The sequence below is a fragment of the Artibeus jamaicensis genome, unplaced genomic scaffold (genome assembly GCF_021234435.1).
Source record: "Artibeus jamaicensis isolate MK-2021 breed Jamaican fruit bat unplaced genomic scaffold, CSHL_Jam_final contig_426, whole genome shotgun sequence".
NCBI classification, from domain to species: domain Eukaryota; kingdom Metazoa; phylum Chordata; class Mammalia; order Chiroptera; family Phyllostomidae; genus Artibeus; species Artibeus jamaicensis.
The window spans coordinates 4,578,068-4,593,132 of NW_026521826.1; the positions used below are offsets into that span (position 1 = coordinate 4,578,068).

The following is a 15,065-nucleotide window of genomic DNA, read 5'->3' on the forward strand; positions in this document are numbered from 1 at the left end:
TCTGACCCAGCCCTACCCTTGCAACTTCCCACTAGTCTCCATGCTAGAGGCCCAATGGCTGAAATAACTTCAATAAGTGTTTTCTCCAGACCTTCTGAAATTCTGGGCCCCACTGTGATGTCACACATTCCCCTTCATTAGCTCAGACTGTGAAAGGCTCCCCGTCCTTGAGTGTTCCTCTCAAGTAACATCTCTTCCCCTGCTGTTCTCTCATCACCGAGCTGGTCTACAGCAGTGGCACCTGCAGATGGCTGGGGGATCCCAAGATCCTTTCAGGGGGTTCATGAGATCACATCTATTTCCAGAATAATACTGAGATGCCTTTTTTACTGTGCTGATATTTACACTATTGGTGCAAAAGCAACAGTGAGGAAAAGCGCCGGCACCCAGAGCAAGCCAAGGCAGTGGTGCCAAACTACAGAATAGTCGCTGTATCCTTCAGTGCCTTGTGTAAGAAAAGACAAGCGAATGTAAGAATGTCCTTGATGAAACAGTAAAACTCATTAATTAAATACCGGCCTTGGGCACACATTTGCGTCCTCCGTGTAAAGAAATCAGCAGCGCACACAGAGCACACTAGTTCAGCAGCTCCTCACGGTGCAGTGGCTGTGCTGAAGGGGGGGGGGTACTGAGGGACAAGTTCTGAGCTGAGCTAGTGGCTTTCTTCAAGAGACACTATTTTTACTGGAAAGAATGAATGACAAACTACAGGCATTCGGATTTGAGTGTGTGATAGACATTTTCTTAAAAATGGGTGAAGGAAGCATGCCACTTCAAAGAAAACCACTATTTGTTGCCAGTGATGAAATTTAAGCTTTCGAGCAAAAATTTGAATTTTAGAAAATTTGCCCCTGTGTGCTTGACATTTCCAATGTTTAAAGACTTTCTTGATGAGATTGGCGGTATATTAATGAGTAAGACTTTTTAATATTGCATAATGAAAGGCCTTGATATGTGTAAGATCTATATAACTGAATTTTCTAAATGGCTAATTCATCATGTTACAAAACCATGCACAGGAAAAACATTTATTTGCAATGCAAGACAGGCTAATGGATTTTCATGTAGGAATACAAAAAGTTCATTGACAAAGTTTCAGATTCTGCACCAAAACTAACTTTTAAGAAATTATCACTTTTTGGAGTTTTGGTATGATATCAAAGAAGAATACGGAAAAAGCGATACTTAACAGGTGCACAGGTACCTATTGAACTGAAGTTATTCTCCTCTATCCCTAAGGGGTCTCTTTGATCTTGAACAAATAATTTGGTGAACTTGACTGTTGCGGCAAACTCCCAGGAATATTTTAAATCAAATACTTCTAGGGTGTTATGGATGATCTGGATGAAGTGAGTTCTGACTTTCTTGATCCAGGTAGGGCTCAAAGCTCACTTTAAGAACCACAGGTCATCTTTCCCATTCCTACTTGCTTCTGATAATCTGAAATTAAATATTGTTCTTTCCCTCCCTGCAGTATGTTCTACCCAAGTTTGACCAAATGTTCTTTTTCAAATTTTATTGATTGATTGATTTGAGAGAGAGAGGGAGAGACACCGATCTGTTGTTCCACTTATTCATTCTTTGGTTGATTCTTGTCTGTGCCCTGACCATGGATTAAACTCGCAGCCTTGGCACATCGGGACAACACTCTAACAAACCGAGCTACCTAGCCATGGCCTGTGAATTCCTAAAGGGCACAGTCAAAAGAGAAACATCAACTTCTAGTGCCAGTCAAGATGGAGTAAGCTGGATGTGTATGTTTCCTACTGAATACAGTTAAGAATTCTCTGCACATAATACAAAAGGCAACTACCTATGGACTCTGAAAACTAAACAATTAGCAGCAATGGGACCTAAGTCAATGGGGCATGAATCATGGAACTGTACAGCACCATCTCCAGAAGAAATTCCCTATTCCTATCCAGAAAACCCAGCGAGAAGGCCCCAGTGTACTGGGGAGTATAAAAAAGTCCCTGGATTCAGCAGTGGTCATCTAGCAGACCGGACTCCTCTCTCATTCATGCACCTCCCTCGGCTTCCTCGGCAACCATGTCTGATAAACCTGATGTGGTCAAGATTGAGAAATTCGATAAGTCAAAATTGAAGACAGAAACAAGAGAAAAAAATCCACTGCCTTCCAAAGAAATGACTGAACAGGAGAAGCAAGCAGGCGAATCATAATCAGACCCGCACTGCCAGTATGCACTGTAGAGTCCATAGCATCGCCTTCTTTACTTTTAGCTGTGTGACTTGGTAAGCTACAAAGAGGTTGGGTCGGTTTAAATGACCGTGCTGCCCCTTTTCACATCAGAACTACTGACAATGAAGGCCGCACCTGCCTCTCCCATCTGCCCCTCTGGCTGGCAGGGCGGGAAAAGAACTTGCATGTTGGTGAGGGGAGAAGCTGGGTGGGACGACAGTGAAATCTAGAGTAGAAACCAAGCTGGCCCAAAGTGTCCTGCAGGCTGTAAAATGCAGTGTAATCAGAGGGCCATTTTTGGGTTAAAATGATTTTAATTGCTGGAATGCACAATTTGTAATATGCGAATAAAAAGTTTTAAAACCTGAAAAAAAAGTCCCTGTTTTTCTTCCCTTTTTCTTCTCTTTTTTCTCAGCTAGCCTTGCCCTGAGGCCAACCCCAGATCTGCACTGCCACAGCGGAACAGGTCAAAAGAAATAGATAACCTGATTACCCCTATCTATTAAAGAAATCAAACTGTGTGCATGTGACATGATTCTACATGCATTGTATAAAATTCTAAAGGCCACACATACACACATAACACTACAGTTAAGTTGCAGGATACAAAATCAATATACAAAAATCAGTAGCATTTTTTCAAACCAACAATGACCTATTTGAAAGAAATTAAAAAAATAAAAATAAAACAATCCCACCCTGGCCAGATAGCTCAGTTGTTTAGTGCATGGTCCCAATACAACAAGGTTGCAGGTTTCATCCTTGATCAGCATGTGGAAGAAGTAACCAGTGAATGCATAAATAAGCAGAACAACAAGCCAATGTCTCTCTCAAAGTCAACTTAAAAAATAAAAAGAAAACAATATCATTTATGATAGCATCAAAATGAAGAAAATGCTTGGGAGTAAATTTAACTAAGGAAGTAAAAGGTCTGTGCAACAAAAACTTTAAAACATTGATGAAAGAAATTTTAGAAAACAAAAATACATGAAAATATATCCCAAGTTCATGGACTGGAAAAACTAATACTGTTAAAATACTTGTATTCTAGATTGCTAGAATCCAAAGCAATCTAGAGATTCAATGCACTCCCTATCAAAATTCTAGTGGCATTTCTCACAAAAACTTTAAAAAACTCTAAATTTCATATAGAACTACCAAAATACCCTGAATAGCCAAAGCAATCTTCAGAAAGGAGAACAGGGTTGGAGGCATCATGCTTCCTGATTTCAAACTATATTACAAAGGTATAATAATCAACACAGTATGGTATTGGCATAAAAACAGGTACACAGAACAATAGAATAGAACTGAGTGCCCAGAATTAAACCCACACATATATGGCCAATTAATTTACAACAAAGTAGGCAAGACTATACAATAGGAAAGAAACTTCAACAAATGGCAAAAAAACTAAACAGCCATATACAAAAGAATGAAACAAGAGCACTATCTTATACCATATACCAAAAAAATTAACTCAAAATAGATTAAAGACTTGAAAATAAGACCTGAAATCATAAAACTTCATGAAGAAAAGATAGGCAGTGAGCTCCTTGACATGGTCTTAGCAATGATTTTTTTTTGGATTTCACACCAATACAAGGTCAATAAAAGCAAAAGTGAACAAAGTGGCCAAATCAAACAAAAATGCCTCTGGGCAGCAAAAGAAACCAACAAAATGAAAAGTGAACCTATAGAATGCAAAAAATATTTAAAGTCATATATCTGGTAATGGTTTAATATCCAAAATATATAAGTTCAATAGCAAAAAAACAACAACAACAAATAACCCTATTTTAAAAAGGGCAGAAGATCTGAAGGCACACAGGCAACTAGCCATCAGGGAAACACAAGACACAATCACAAAGAGATATCACCTCACACCTGTGAGGATGGCAATTACCCCAAAAGTAAAAGATAACATGCGATGGCAAGGATGTGGAGAAGAGGGAACCCTTGTGCACTGATAGTGAAAGTGTACATTGGTATAGCCACTGTGGAAAACACTAAGGAGAACACAACGGAGAGTCCTCAAAAAGTTAAAAAAGGAACTACCATAATAGATAGCAATCCCTCTTCTGAGTATATACCAAAAAAAAAAAAAAAAAGGAAAAGAAACCAGTAAGTGAAGGGACAGCTTTCCTCCGCTGTTCACTGCAGCATTATTCACAACAGCCAAGATATGCAAACAACCTGTTTCTGCTGACAGATGAATGGGCAAAGAAATTGTGATACAGAAACAATGAAATATATTATTCAGTCTTTAAAAGGAAGGAGATTCTGACATTTGGGACAACATGACTGGACCTTAAGAGCATTATACTAAGTGAAACAGAGACAAAGACAAATACCATATGATCTCACTTATATGTAGAATCTTTCTTAAAAAAATGAGATACGACCACACACCACAATGTCCTTTTTTTCCTTTTCTTTTCCCAACACCAAATACTGATGAGGATGCAGTGCTGAACTCTCACACGTGCTAATACAAATGCAAAATGGCAGAGCCACTCTCAAAACCGTTTTTCAGTTTCTTATAAAATTAAACACACACTTCCTGACAATTCAGCAAACCTATCCTAGGTATTTACCCAAGAGAAACTGAAAGTCATGTTCACACAAAAACCTGTACCTGCACAGAAGCTCCAGGAGCCTAACACTAGAAACCACCTAAGTATCTCAAAACCCGGGTAGATCCCTAAAATGAGATACTTTTCAGCAATGGAAAAGGAGTGAACTACTGACACACACGATATAGACGAATCTCCAGTGCATTCTGCTAAATTAAAAATAAAAAAGCCAAACTAAAGAAACGCAACCTGCTGTGCGAGCCCACTCACACGACAGTCTGGAAAACACGGGGGCAGTGGTGGAGAGCAGACTGGGCTGGCGGAGGGTCTGACCGTGAAGGGGCGGCACACGGGAGGTTTTCTGTGACGGGGGGGTTTCTGTATCATAGTCGTACTTGTGATTACACAACCATGTGCATTTGTCAAAAATCATCACAAAAAGTGAATTTTATGGTTATGTGCATTTTAAATATTAATTTGGAAAATAAGACAGCGAGAGAGGGGGTGGAGAAGGGTTGAAGGAGGAGAGATGGGGAGGAGAGAGAAGATGGGAAAGAGGAGAGAAACCTATAATTTACTTTTCCTAAATCTTTCCCCAATTTATTTACCTTACTACATTCTCCCGCCTCCCTCGTAGCCCAGCACCTATCTGGCAACTTTATAACAACCACCACCTGTTCTCACCACAGCACTTGGATCCCCTCCAATCACGTTGGTGTTTTCAAAATGTAAATTGATTCTATCACTCTTTGCTTTCAAAACAAAGGTTTCCCATTGCTGTTAGAACAAAGCCCAAATCCTCACCAGGATCTATCAGTCCCTGCCTGGTCTGGTCCTAACTAATGCTCTTTCTTCATCCTTCTCCCTCATCCCCTTTGCTCCAACCACAGGGACTTCCTTTATTTCTTCAAGGGCACCATGTACTCTGCTACCTACCACAGGGCCTTTGCATATACTATCCTCCTCTGGATGGCTCTCATCTCCCCTCATACCTCTTTATCGAGCATATCTTAGGTCCAAAATCAATGCAACAAAGGCTTTATTTAAGTCTAGGTCAGACTCCCTGATTATTTCCATTCTTTCCTTTGGAGCATTAATTTCCATTTGAAATTATAAAGTCATTTGTGTGATCTTTTGTGTCAACCACCAACACAACAATAAACCTTATGGATGAGGGAATTTGTAGTTTGCTCAACATTTAACTATCATAGTAACTTCCTCACAGTGGGTACTCAGTGTTTGCTAAAGACTAAACTCAACAAGCCCACAAAATGAGGTATGTATAATATCATACATATCCATACTCTTTATAACAGGAATGCATCAACAGGGGACTTGATTAAATACATTGGGACACATCCGTGTGATGGAATACTATGCAGCTATTTAAAGCAACTGTGTATGCATTGATATGGGAAAATCATGACATCCTCATGAGTAAAGCAAAGTATGCACAGTGCATTGCCACTGTGTCAAAGGCAGCAAACAATGCGCAGTTGCATTATTTGTTGGATGAAAACACTCACTGAATGTTTATAAGAAACTAATAACAGCCGCTACTTGTTTTTAGGGTGGGTGAGAACTGGACAGATGGGTGTCAGAGGTGGGAGAGAAACTACTGACTCCCCCTTTACACTTCCAGATTTGGGAACCCATACGAGTGTGTGTTTCTAACTCGGCAAATGAGTTAAGTGTCCCTGCTTGGAATCCAATACATTCTGTTGAGTGCATGAAAGCACACGCGGTGGCCTGCCTGTCCTGCGTCCCCATCTGCCACCCACTGCCCCCTCACCACACTGCCACCACTCCGCCACTCCCCTGGGAAGCAGCAGGAAGCTTTTTAAATTTTAAAAATATGTCAGTTTTAAAGGTATACTTCAAAATGATCCATTTACAGTAATAAACTCTTGCATCACCCTTTACAGTTGACAACGTATAAACACTTTCCAATATGGTCTAGTTAGGTCCCTACAACAACCTGAGAGTTTATCTTGGGTTGTCCAGAAAGTCTGTTCGATCAGATAAAAGACATCAAATAAAGGTATTTCCATCAAATAAAATACCCATTGTTCATGTTCACCAATAGCTCTATTAATTCAGATATTTTGAGTATGTCAGCTGTCTCCCACTACTGGTTTCTAGTGACTTGAAGCCAGGGGTGCTGCTGAACATCTTCCAATACATAAGACAGTCCCCAGAGCAAAGAATTATTTGGCCAAAATGTCAATAGTACCAAGAAACTTCACAAACCACTTTTGACACATCTGGTCAATTACAGCACCTTCTCCATACACTGCACAAACCTCTTTTTGCATTTCAGTTGTGTTTTTACCTCTCTTGAAACAATAGAGCATAATATGCCAAAAAAGTTGCATAGATTCTTCCATTTTCAATATTTTAATGGCTGCACAAATATTCATTAATTTTGATTTTTAAAATGCATGCTGATATGACAGCTGTCATAATACAATTTAACAAAATTGTTTTGAATGAAGTTAAAAACAAGCAAGCATTAATAGAGCCATTGTATGGAAAAAATGTAACAGACTTTTGGCTAACATCGTATATTGTAGCCCCATTTTATAGATGAGGAAACTGAGGTCATGAGAAACAAAGGGCCCTTCCCAAGGTCATTCCTCTAGAAATGACAGAGCCAACTGAGATCCTCAGATTGCGTGTATGTTCCTTCTAACGCAGCTTGAAGAATAGCTTTCCAACCCTTTCCAACTCAGAACAGCGATGCCAGAGGTCTCAGAGATTGTATTTCAACCCCATGACATTCTGTGAGAGCCCTACGCAAGTATAGGTCAGTCTGGGTCTTGGTCCTAGGGGACAGTACTTACAGAGAAAGGAAAATATCCAACTTCTGTTTTGACCGTTACACTCACCCAGCAGGATAGGAAAGAAGAAAGAAAAATGTCCTTGGCTGGTGTGGGGAGAATCCTGCCAGTAAGTCTGCTGGATGCTCCAACTTGCCAAAGGCACCCCCCAAGGTCCCATTAACACCATGACACTGAAGCAGAGCAGCACTGAACACTCAGTAACACTGCCCACTCCCTGGCAACTTTGGAAAACTTGTGTTTCTGCTTGCCGAGGCTGGGTGGGACGCCGAAAATGGAACTAGGGAGAGGGAGGCTGTGCTGCTGAGGACCAGGGTGAACGAGGCCTTGGATGTGCATCACAAAGGTTCCCTACGTGCGATCCTCCTCCTCTTCCATTTCTTAGCCTCCGGATGGACTCCAGAGTCCCAGACTCACTGACCCCCCAACACGGAGAAAGGGTGAACTGCCAGTGAAGAGACTGATAGCTGCCTGTCACAGCCACAGCCTAGGTCACCATCCGAGCCGACTGGAAGCCGAGAGCAACAGCTCGAGCAGTAGAAAGCCCAAGGGCTCACCGACCTCATGAGGGACGTTACAGCACGTGATGCAAAGGAAGGGCATGTAACATGCAATGTCCAGGGCCACTTAAAATGGGCTTGAAACACGTGAAGCATTCATGGGCTCCGATTTTCAAAAGCATCCTCAGACCTACTCCCACTGGAATAAAAATGTGACCTGAATGGCTCTTTTTTACCTCTTTAATTTTTATTAATTTTTTTTATCAATGTTTGAATACGGTTTTCTCCATTTCAAACCACAACTTTCTAACAATGCAGCCTCCCCCATATAGCCCCTCAATCCCATCCCCTTTGGCTTTGTCCATGTGTCCTTTATATATGTTCATTTACCACTCTTCCCCTTCTTCCCCACCTAATTTCCCTCTCCTCTCCCCTCTGGTTACTGTCAGTTTGTTTCTACTATGTATGTCTCTGGTTATATTTTACTTGCTTATTGTTTTGTTAATTAGGATCCACCTATAGGTGAGATCACATGGTATTTGTCTTTCACAGCCTCGTGTCCTTCACTCAGCATAATGCTCTCCAGTTCCAATCACATTGTTGCAAAGGGTAGGAGGTACTTCCATTTTTCTGCTGCGCCTACTACCACAGTTTATTGATCCACTCATTTAATGATGGGCACTGAGACTGTTCCCAGCACTTGGCCATTGTAAATTATGCTGTTGTGAACTTGGGGTGCCTAGGTTCTTCTGACTTAGTGTTTCAGGAAAAGAGTATGGAATTTCCTCATGAATGGCTCTTCTGACCCCTCCCTAGAGTGAGGGCCCCGTGGGGAAAGTGTAGATTCCTTCCGACAGAACAGGAGATAGCCAGCCTGGGTAGGAGAGACAATGTGATGCCCACCTTCACACAGGGAAGGAAGAAAATGCTTAACATCTTTTGCTGAAGAAAGGAACGAGTAATTGTCAATAATTCTTCACCCAACTCGGAGATCATCAACTCACAACTACTTTAATTACTTCAGAGTACATAAAAATTTCCCCAGGAATATCATGAAATGTAAATCCTAATATTGACAAAAGAGGACATTAAATTCTAAATTAGCTAATTTAACTTAGCTCTGATGTGCTACCTTTCAAAGTGGGCAGAGATAAAAACAGAAGGGGTTCCAAAGGTGTTAAAAAGTGCAAGGTATGTCAGATGTAACTTCTGAATTTGGCTGCACAGGAGGTCGGCAACCCGAACAATTATTTTCCTCCCTCAAAGCTCCTGACTCTTCCTCAGAATCGGGTGACCACCCTGGCTTCGGCATCTGAGTGGCCAGGGCAATCAGAGGGCTAATGAGGAAGACCTCTGCCCAAGACCAACATCTGACCACCAGAAACAGGGCTGCCGCACACTGAACCAAGTCTCCACTGGTCCTATTGTTCTGTGTTTTTCAAATGATGGAAAATCTAATTCCAGGAAATGTTAATAGTTTCATTATGTGACCATTGGACTAATAAGTTATGTAACCGAAGAGTGTGAGGCTAAGCTACTAAAATGTTTTTGGAATATTATCTGATCTCTTCATATAAATTCATTGTTATCAAGGATCTAGGAGTATAAGCAAAGCTCCCACGAAATGGAGAACCCAACGGCTGTGCCTAAAAGGATTTCGTCTGGAATGCGCTAGGACATGACTCAGGCTTGGGATACTCAGGCTTATACTTGGCAGGCCAGGGCAAAAGGAGTGGGGCCGGTACAGGTTAAGAAGGGTAAGAAACAGGTGCTTGGGCCCATGCTGGGAGCAAAATATAGGACAAGAGTCCGAGAAATCCTGATAAACCATGGAGGGGGGTTAGAGGATTCTAGACTGCTATTAATAAAGTAAGTCTAAGGGAAGAAGCTCTTCACAATACCCAGGAAGTAAAAATAAAGTTTTCTCTAGTTGGATGTACCTGCCTATCATGCTAACGGTTTCTGCGCAGGAGGATGAAGAAGGCCCCCAGGTGCCAGGGAGTCCTGGGCAGAAGGCCTGGGATTCCGGAAGAACGAGGCAGCATCCCTAGACCAACCCACCAGACAACAGACAAGCACTCTGCACAAAGCCATCACATAAGGACGGAAGGACAAAGCCCCCAAATATGGCTCATTAACCCATAAAACAGGCCTTGCTCCGGGGGACCCCCACTTCCCCCCCAGCAGAACTCTCTCCAGCAGTCTGTCACCTTGCCTTAAAAAGTCTCAGCCAGGGGACTGGGCTGGTTCCACAGTCATCCCACCACCACCGCCAAAATTGCTTTGGGAAAGTAACGATCCTTAAAATCCCCCCTTTATGTCTTCATCCCCAACCACCCTGACCCTTACACACCACAGACACTGTGGCCACCCTGTACCTCTGTGCCTTAACAACTGCAGTTAAACACCACAGAAGTGTTAGCTGTGGTAAAATTCCATTTCACTTCCTTAAGAACATTCTCTTTCCTCTCAGAACATTTCTTGGAGTCCTACACGATCGAGACCACCACCAGAGCAATAACGACGATGGTGATGGTGGTGGTCACAAGGGCCCACGTGTGCAGGGTGCTGACTCTGTCAAGCACCGTGCTAAGGACTTGGACCTTCATACATCCACACAGTGAGACCACACGGCAGCGGCCCCGTGGTATGGATGCTGCTACTGACTCCACGTTACGGAAGAAGGAACTGCGGTGCGGCGTACCAGCCTTCTTCCCGACTCGGTCCCTCCCTCTGTGAGGGACCCCGTGCCAACGGGCAAAGCCTCAGAAATCTGCAGCTCATGGGCAGTGTTTTCTAACTGCTGGTGGGACGGAGAAGGGAAGATAACACTCTTTGATCTGGGCGTTTGAAGAGTATTCTTGACTCCTTTGGTCACGAAACTCATAAAGCCCTGACCAGTGTGGCTCAGCTGGCTGGGTGCCGTCCCACAAAGCAAAAGGTCACTGGCTTGATTCCCAGTCAAGGCACACACCAGGTTGCAGGTTTGGTCCCTGGTCAGGGCTCTCATGGGTGGCAACCGATAGATATTTTTCTCTTGCATCATCGATGTTTCTCTCCCTTTCTCCCTCCCTGCCTGTCTCTCTAAAAATAAATAAATAAAAACTTTTTAAAAACTCATACAAGATGTGGCTTTCTATCATGGTGCTGCTGCACAGGACACAGCCAATTCTTACCCTATTGTCCTCCTGGACCTCCCAGTCGCTGGAGAAAGTGGCCAGCTGCTGCCCTTGGGAACAGTTTGAAAACTGGAAAAGGCTGGAAAACATCCTTCTGTTCTCTTGAGTGTCTGGGAAGATGGCATCTTGGAAGTTGACTCCATGAGGCAAGAGGTTATAATTGTCATCCATCCTGGTGGGGAAGAGAACAAGAAGGCAGATGTAGAGGGGACACCTGTGGGGTGCACCAGCTTTAATCAAGCGTCAGAGAAGGACCCGGACAGTCCCCGCCAATCACACAGCGTCGTCTCCCAGGGCTCCCATCAGAGGAGTCCCTGTTCCTAATTATTTCTCTGCCTCCGGTACATGCATCTATTCTGAAGCTTTTCATATAACTTTTAAAAAAGTGACGGGTGAAAGGGCTTGCTTGCATGTGTATATGTTTTACCTATTTGTTTATCTCTCAAGAGGCCTACTGTCTCCTAGAGGGTGCTCCTTGTTTCTTGGTGTGAGGAAGGCCAGCTGAAATGACCCAGGTTCAAATCCTACCCTTACTACTTATCTTCCATCTGACATGAAATAAATTTTTTTTAATTCTGAGCTTTAGTATTCCAATCTCTAAAAACAAGATAATAGCACCTACTTCTTGGTGGCACTGTGAGGACTGCATTGGAAAATGTAAGTAAATACAGTACTTGGCATGAAGTGAGTGCAGTATAAATGTTAGTTAACGCTTTGATTGAGCCTAGTGTAAATGACCCGCTGAAACAATAAAGTCATGAAAAGGAACAGGAGAGAGAGAAGTTACACTTCAGCTCTCCAGTGGGTCTCCACTGCCACTTTTCCCTGTGACACTGACCAGAAGCCGTCTCAGTGGGTCCCCAAATAACAGAGGAGGAATGATTTGTACGCAGCTGTTAACACACTTCAGGACAACACAGCCCCGTGACATGGAAATGTACAGACTACTGTGTGACTCTGTATTTCTGTCCTAACACTTTGTAAATATGCCGGAGCAGAAGACGAGAGGTGGCTGGCTACCACAGAGTCAGTGGACAAAACTGTATTTCATTATAAAGTTGGGAGGCTGGGGCAAACCATGTCTACTCAAGTACTCTGGCTGTTTTTGCTTTGGAAAATGAAATTTCAGTGTTATATAGTTTATAGCTGTGTTTTTATATTTGTCCTAAATAAAAACATGAAAAATCTTAGTTAAGCCTCTCTGTGTAAGATAGGTACAGTCTCAGTCCCTGCTGACTTTTAGAAACTATACTTCCCCAGGAATGAAAAAAATAAATTCAGCTGAACCTCGCTGAACCACTCAAGCCAACACCAAGCACGCCCCATGGATTCTAAACTTAGCTGTGCTGGCTTTGATATGGGAAACATGTGCTGCCTCGGGCTCATGGACGCCCTCTGTGTAACTTACTGGTTTCCTTCTCCGAGAAATGTGAAATCTCAAGAGCTCAAAGTGAATCTGCAGACGCAGGTCACACACATTCAAATATTCTCATCGCTTGGGCACACACACTGGGCAGACCGCAACCAGTACCAATCCTAACTTCGGTTAGTTCACTATCTGGATATAGATGTTAGATTCCATTTCGATGTTTCCCTCAGTTGCTCTGTATCACGATCCTGTTTCAATTGGAAACAGCCTGTTGGAAACAGCACCATTTAGGGTTTCACCTGCTGCTCTGTTTCAGACTTTAGTGGAACCACTGACCGAACTCTTCATACGCACACATTCCATCCTGCCGCCAGGCCAGCTTTCACGGCACATCGCAAGATTCCAGGAGTCTCCAACCAGCAACAATCTCCTGCCTGACTCACTCTATCCTCCTCGAAGTACCATGACTCAGGGTGGTACCCAGAAGCCTACTCCCCTAAACCTTGGCTATTTTGAACAGCTTGGCATTGAGGTCTGCTGGCAGCTGATTCGAGTCTGATATCAACGGATATGAGTGAAAAGAGAGGACAGCTGGGCTGCATTCCACACCCTTTGCGTCCAGGCACTCGAGCGGGTGGGAGAAGAAAGTGTGGCTATTCCTGTGTCTAACCTGCACCAGGTGTTTGCATGAATCACTGTGTTCTAGTCTCGATCAACCTTGCTTTCCACAGGACTAAGGCGAGGATATTGAGGCTCCTGAGAAGGTCAGTACCTTGCACAAAATCAGGAGAAGCAGAACCAGAATTCCAACAACAGTCCAACTTCAAAGGTTTTTCTTTTTTCTTTCTCACCAGCCCAAGCTACTCCCACTGAATCCAGTTAAAAATAAATAAAGTTGACTCGAATTGAGTATTAGAAACCACCTCCAGCAGTTGCCTGAAACTCTTTTCATGAAGCCCAGAAATCATTCCTCTTTTTTAAACCCCCGTAGCCAGAGATACCTGGGATCTTTGGAGAGAAGGTTGGTTAGAAAGTAAGAGGAGGACCCTAAGGCATATTCTCGTATAGCACGGACAGGGTTCTGTGAGAGGTCATGCAGCTGCTGGCGCGCCGGGCTCACCTGAGAAAGAAGAAATAGGAGTAGTCCTGGACCACAGTGTGGGAGTGACACGAGAAGTAGCCCAGGCCGGTGAGGTTGAGCCTGGAGCCGGCGGGGACCTCGAGCATGCTGCCCCACGCCTGGTCGCACAGCATCTCGATCTCCGCGGAGTAGAAGAGCCCCGCCTCGCCGGCCTCATATTGCCAGGGCAGGTAGTTGTAGAGGCCGTGCACCTCCTGGTGCAGCGCCAGCACTTTGGCGTACACTATGATCTCAGCCAGCTCGGCGCGACAGCTCTCGCTCAGGGGTCTCCACTCTGACGGCAGCTGGCAGCCGCGGTTGAGTCCGAGCCGGCCGGCCACGCAGAGCGCCGCGAGCAGCAGCGGGCGCAGCATGCCGGCGGCGGGAGCGGAAGCGGACGGCAGGACAGCGCGGGTCGGCGCTGCGCCCCGGGCGCACTAGCCTGGGCGCATGGCCGGGCCTCCCGGGGCCCGCAGGGCTGAGCAGGAGAGCGCGGCCGAGGGGCACTTGGGACCTTGTTGGGGGCGGGGGTGCTCAGAGCGCCCTCCCCGGCCGGGAAAGGCCAGTCCTGGGCGCCGGACCCTGCGCGCCGCTCCGGGAGTTCCGCACACCACTTTCCTCGCCGTCGGGCTCACAGTGCCCAGCCCTCGCCCGGGACTCTTTAATAGGGTCTTGGGGCGGGCCGACCACCGCCTCCTGCCCTGCCCCTCGCGACGGGGGCGTGGGCTGCGGGAGAGGGCGGGGAGGCGGTGGAGCGAGAGTAGGACGGAAGCCAGGGACTAGCGGGACACTGAGGAGCGGCGGGGTCTGCGGCCCCGGGCCGGGCGCGGTGTTTAGGACACGTGGAGCGCCCCGAGAAGGTCACTGCAGAGAGCAGCGCCCAGCCCTCTTGCTGCTCGCCACCGAGGCGATGGGACAGAGCTTTCCAGGAGTAAAGCGTGTTTCAAACACGTTGCATCCTTAAAATAATTGCATCCTTAAAACACAAATGCTGGCTTGATAACTCAGAGTGCGTTCTTACATTTTCTGTGTAATTCATTTAGAGGCAAAATACATAGGAATCAAATTTTACTTTACCTCCACAACTAGAGAAGTCAGTGTGAGCTAATAAATTTTTTGTTTCTCTCCCTTCCTCCCTCTCTGCTTAATATTTAATCATGATCTTAGAAAAGCCTTAATAAAAGATTGGAAAAGCCATTTTGCCCTGATTTATGTTCTAAAGGCACATGATTAACAGAATTCTACTTCCAGGTTCTAAACACCCTACACCTGAGAAGTAAA

The 15,065-nt window shown here is 44.5% G+C and overlaps 1 protein-coding gene and 1 pseudogene across 1 annotated transcript in view; one reads left to right on the forward strand and one right to left on the reverse strand.

Annotated features, from left to right (window-relative positions):
• The window catches only part of CCDC3 (coiled-coil domain containing 3), an 84,567-nt gene extending 70,170 nt beyond the window's left edge, over positions 1 to 14,397 (reverse strand). The window contains exons 1-2 of the mRNA XM_037155204.2: positions 13,785 to 14,397; positions 11,293 to 11,467 (exon numbers count right to left, since the gene is read on the reverse strand). Coding sequence (XP_037011099.1) covers positions 11,293 to 11,467; positions 13,785 to 14,158 — 549 coding nt within the window. The 5' untranslated portion in view covers positions 14,159 to 14,397. The remainder of the gene's footprint in view (positions 1 to 11,292; positions 11,468 to 13,784) is intronic.
• LOC119056672 (thymosin beta-4-like) lies at positions 1,673 to 2,181 on the forward strand (annotated as a pseudogene).
• Positions 14,398 to 15,065: the final 668 nt, after the last annotated feature.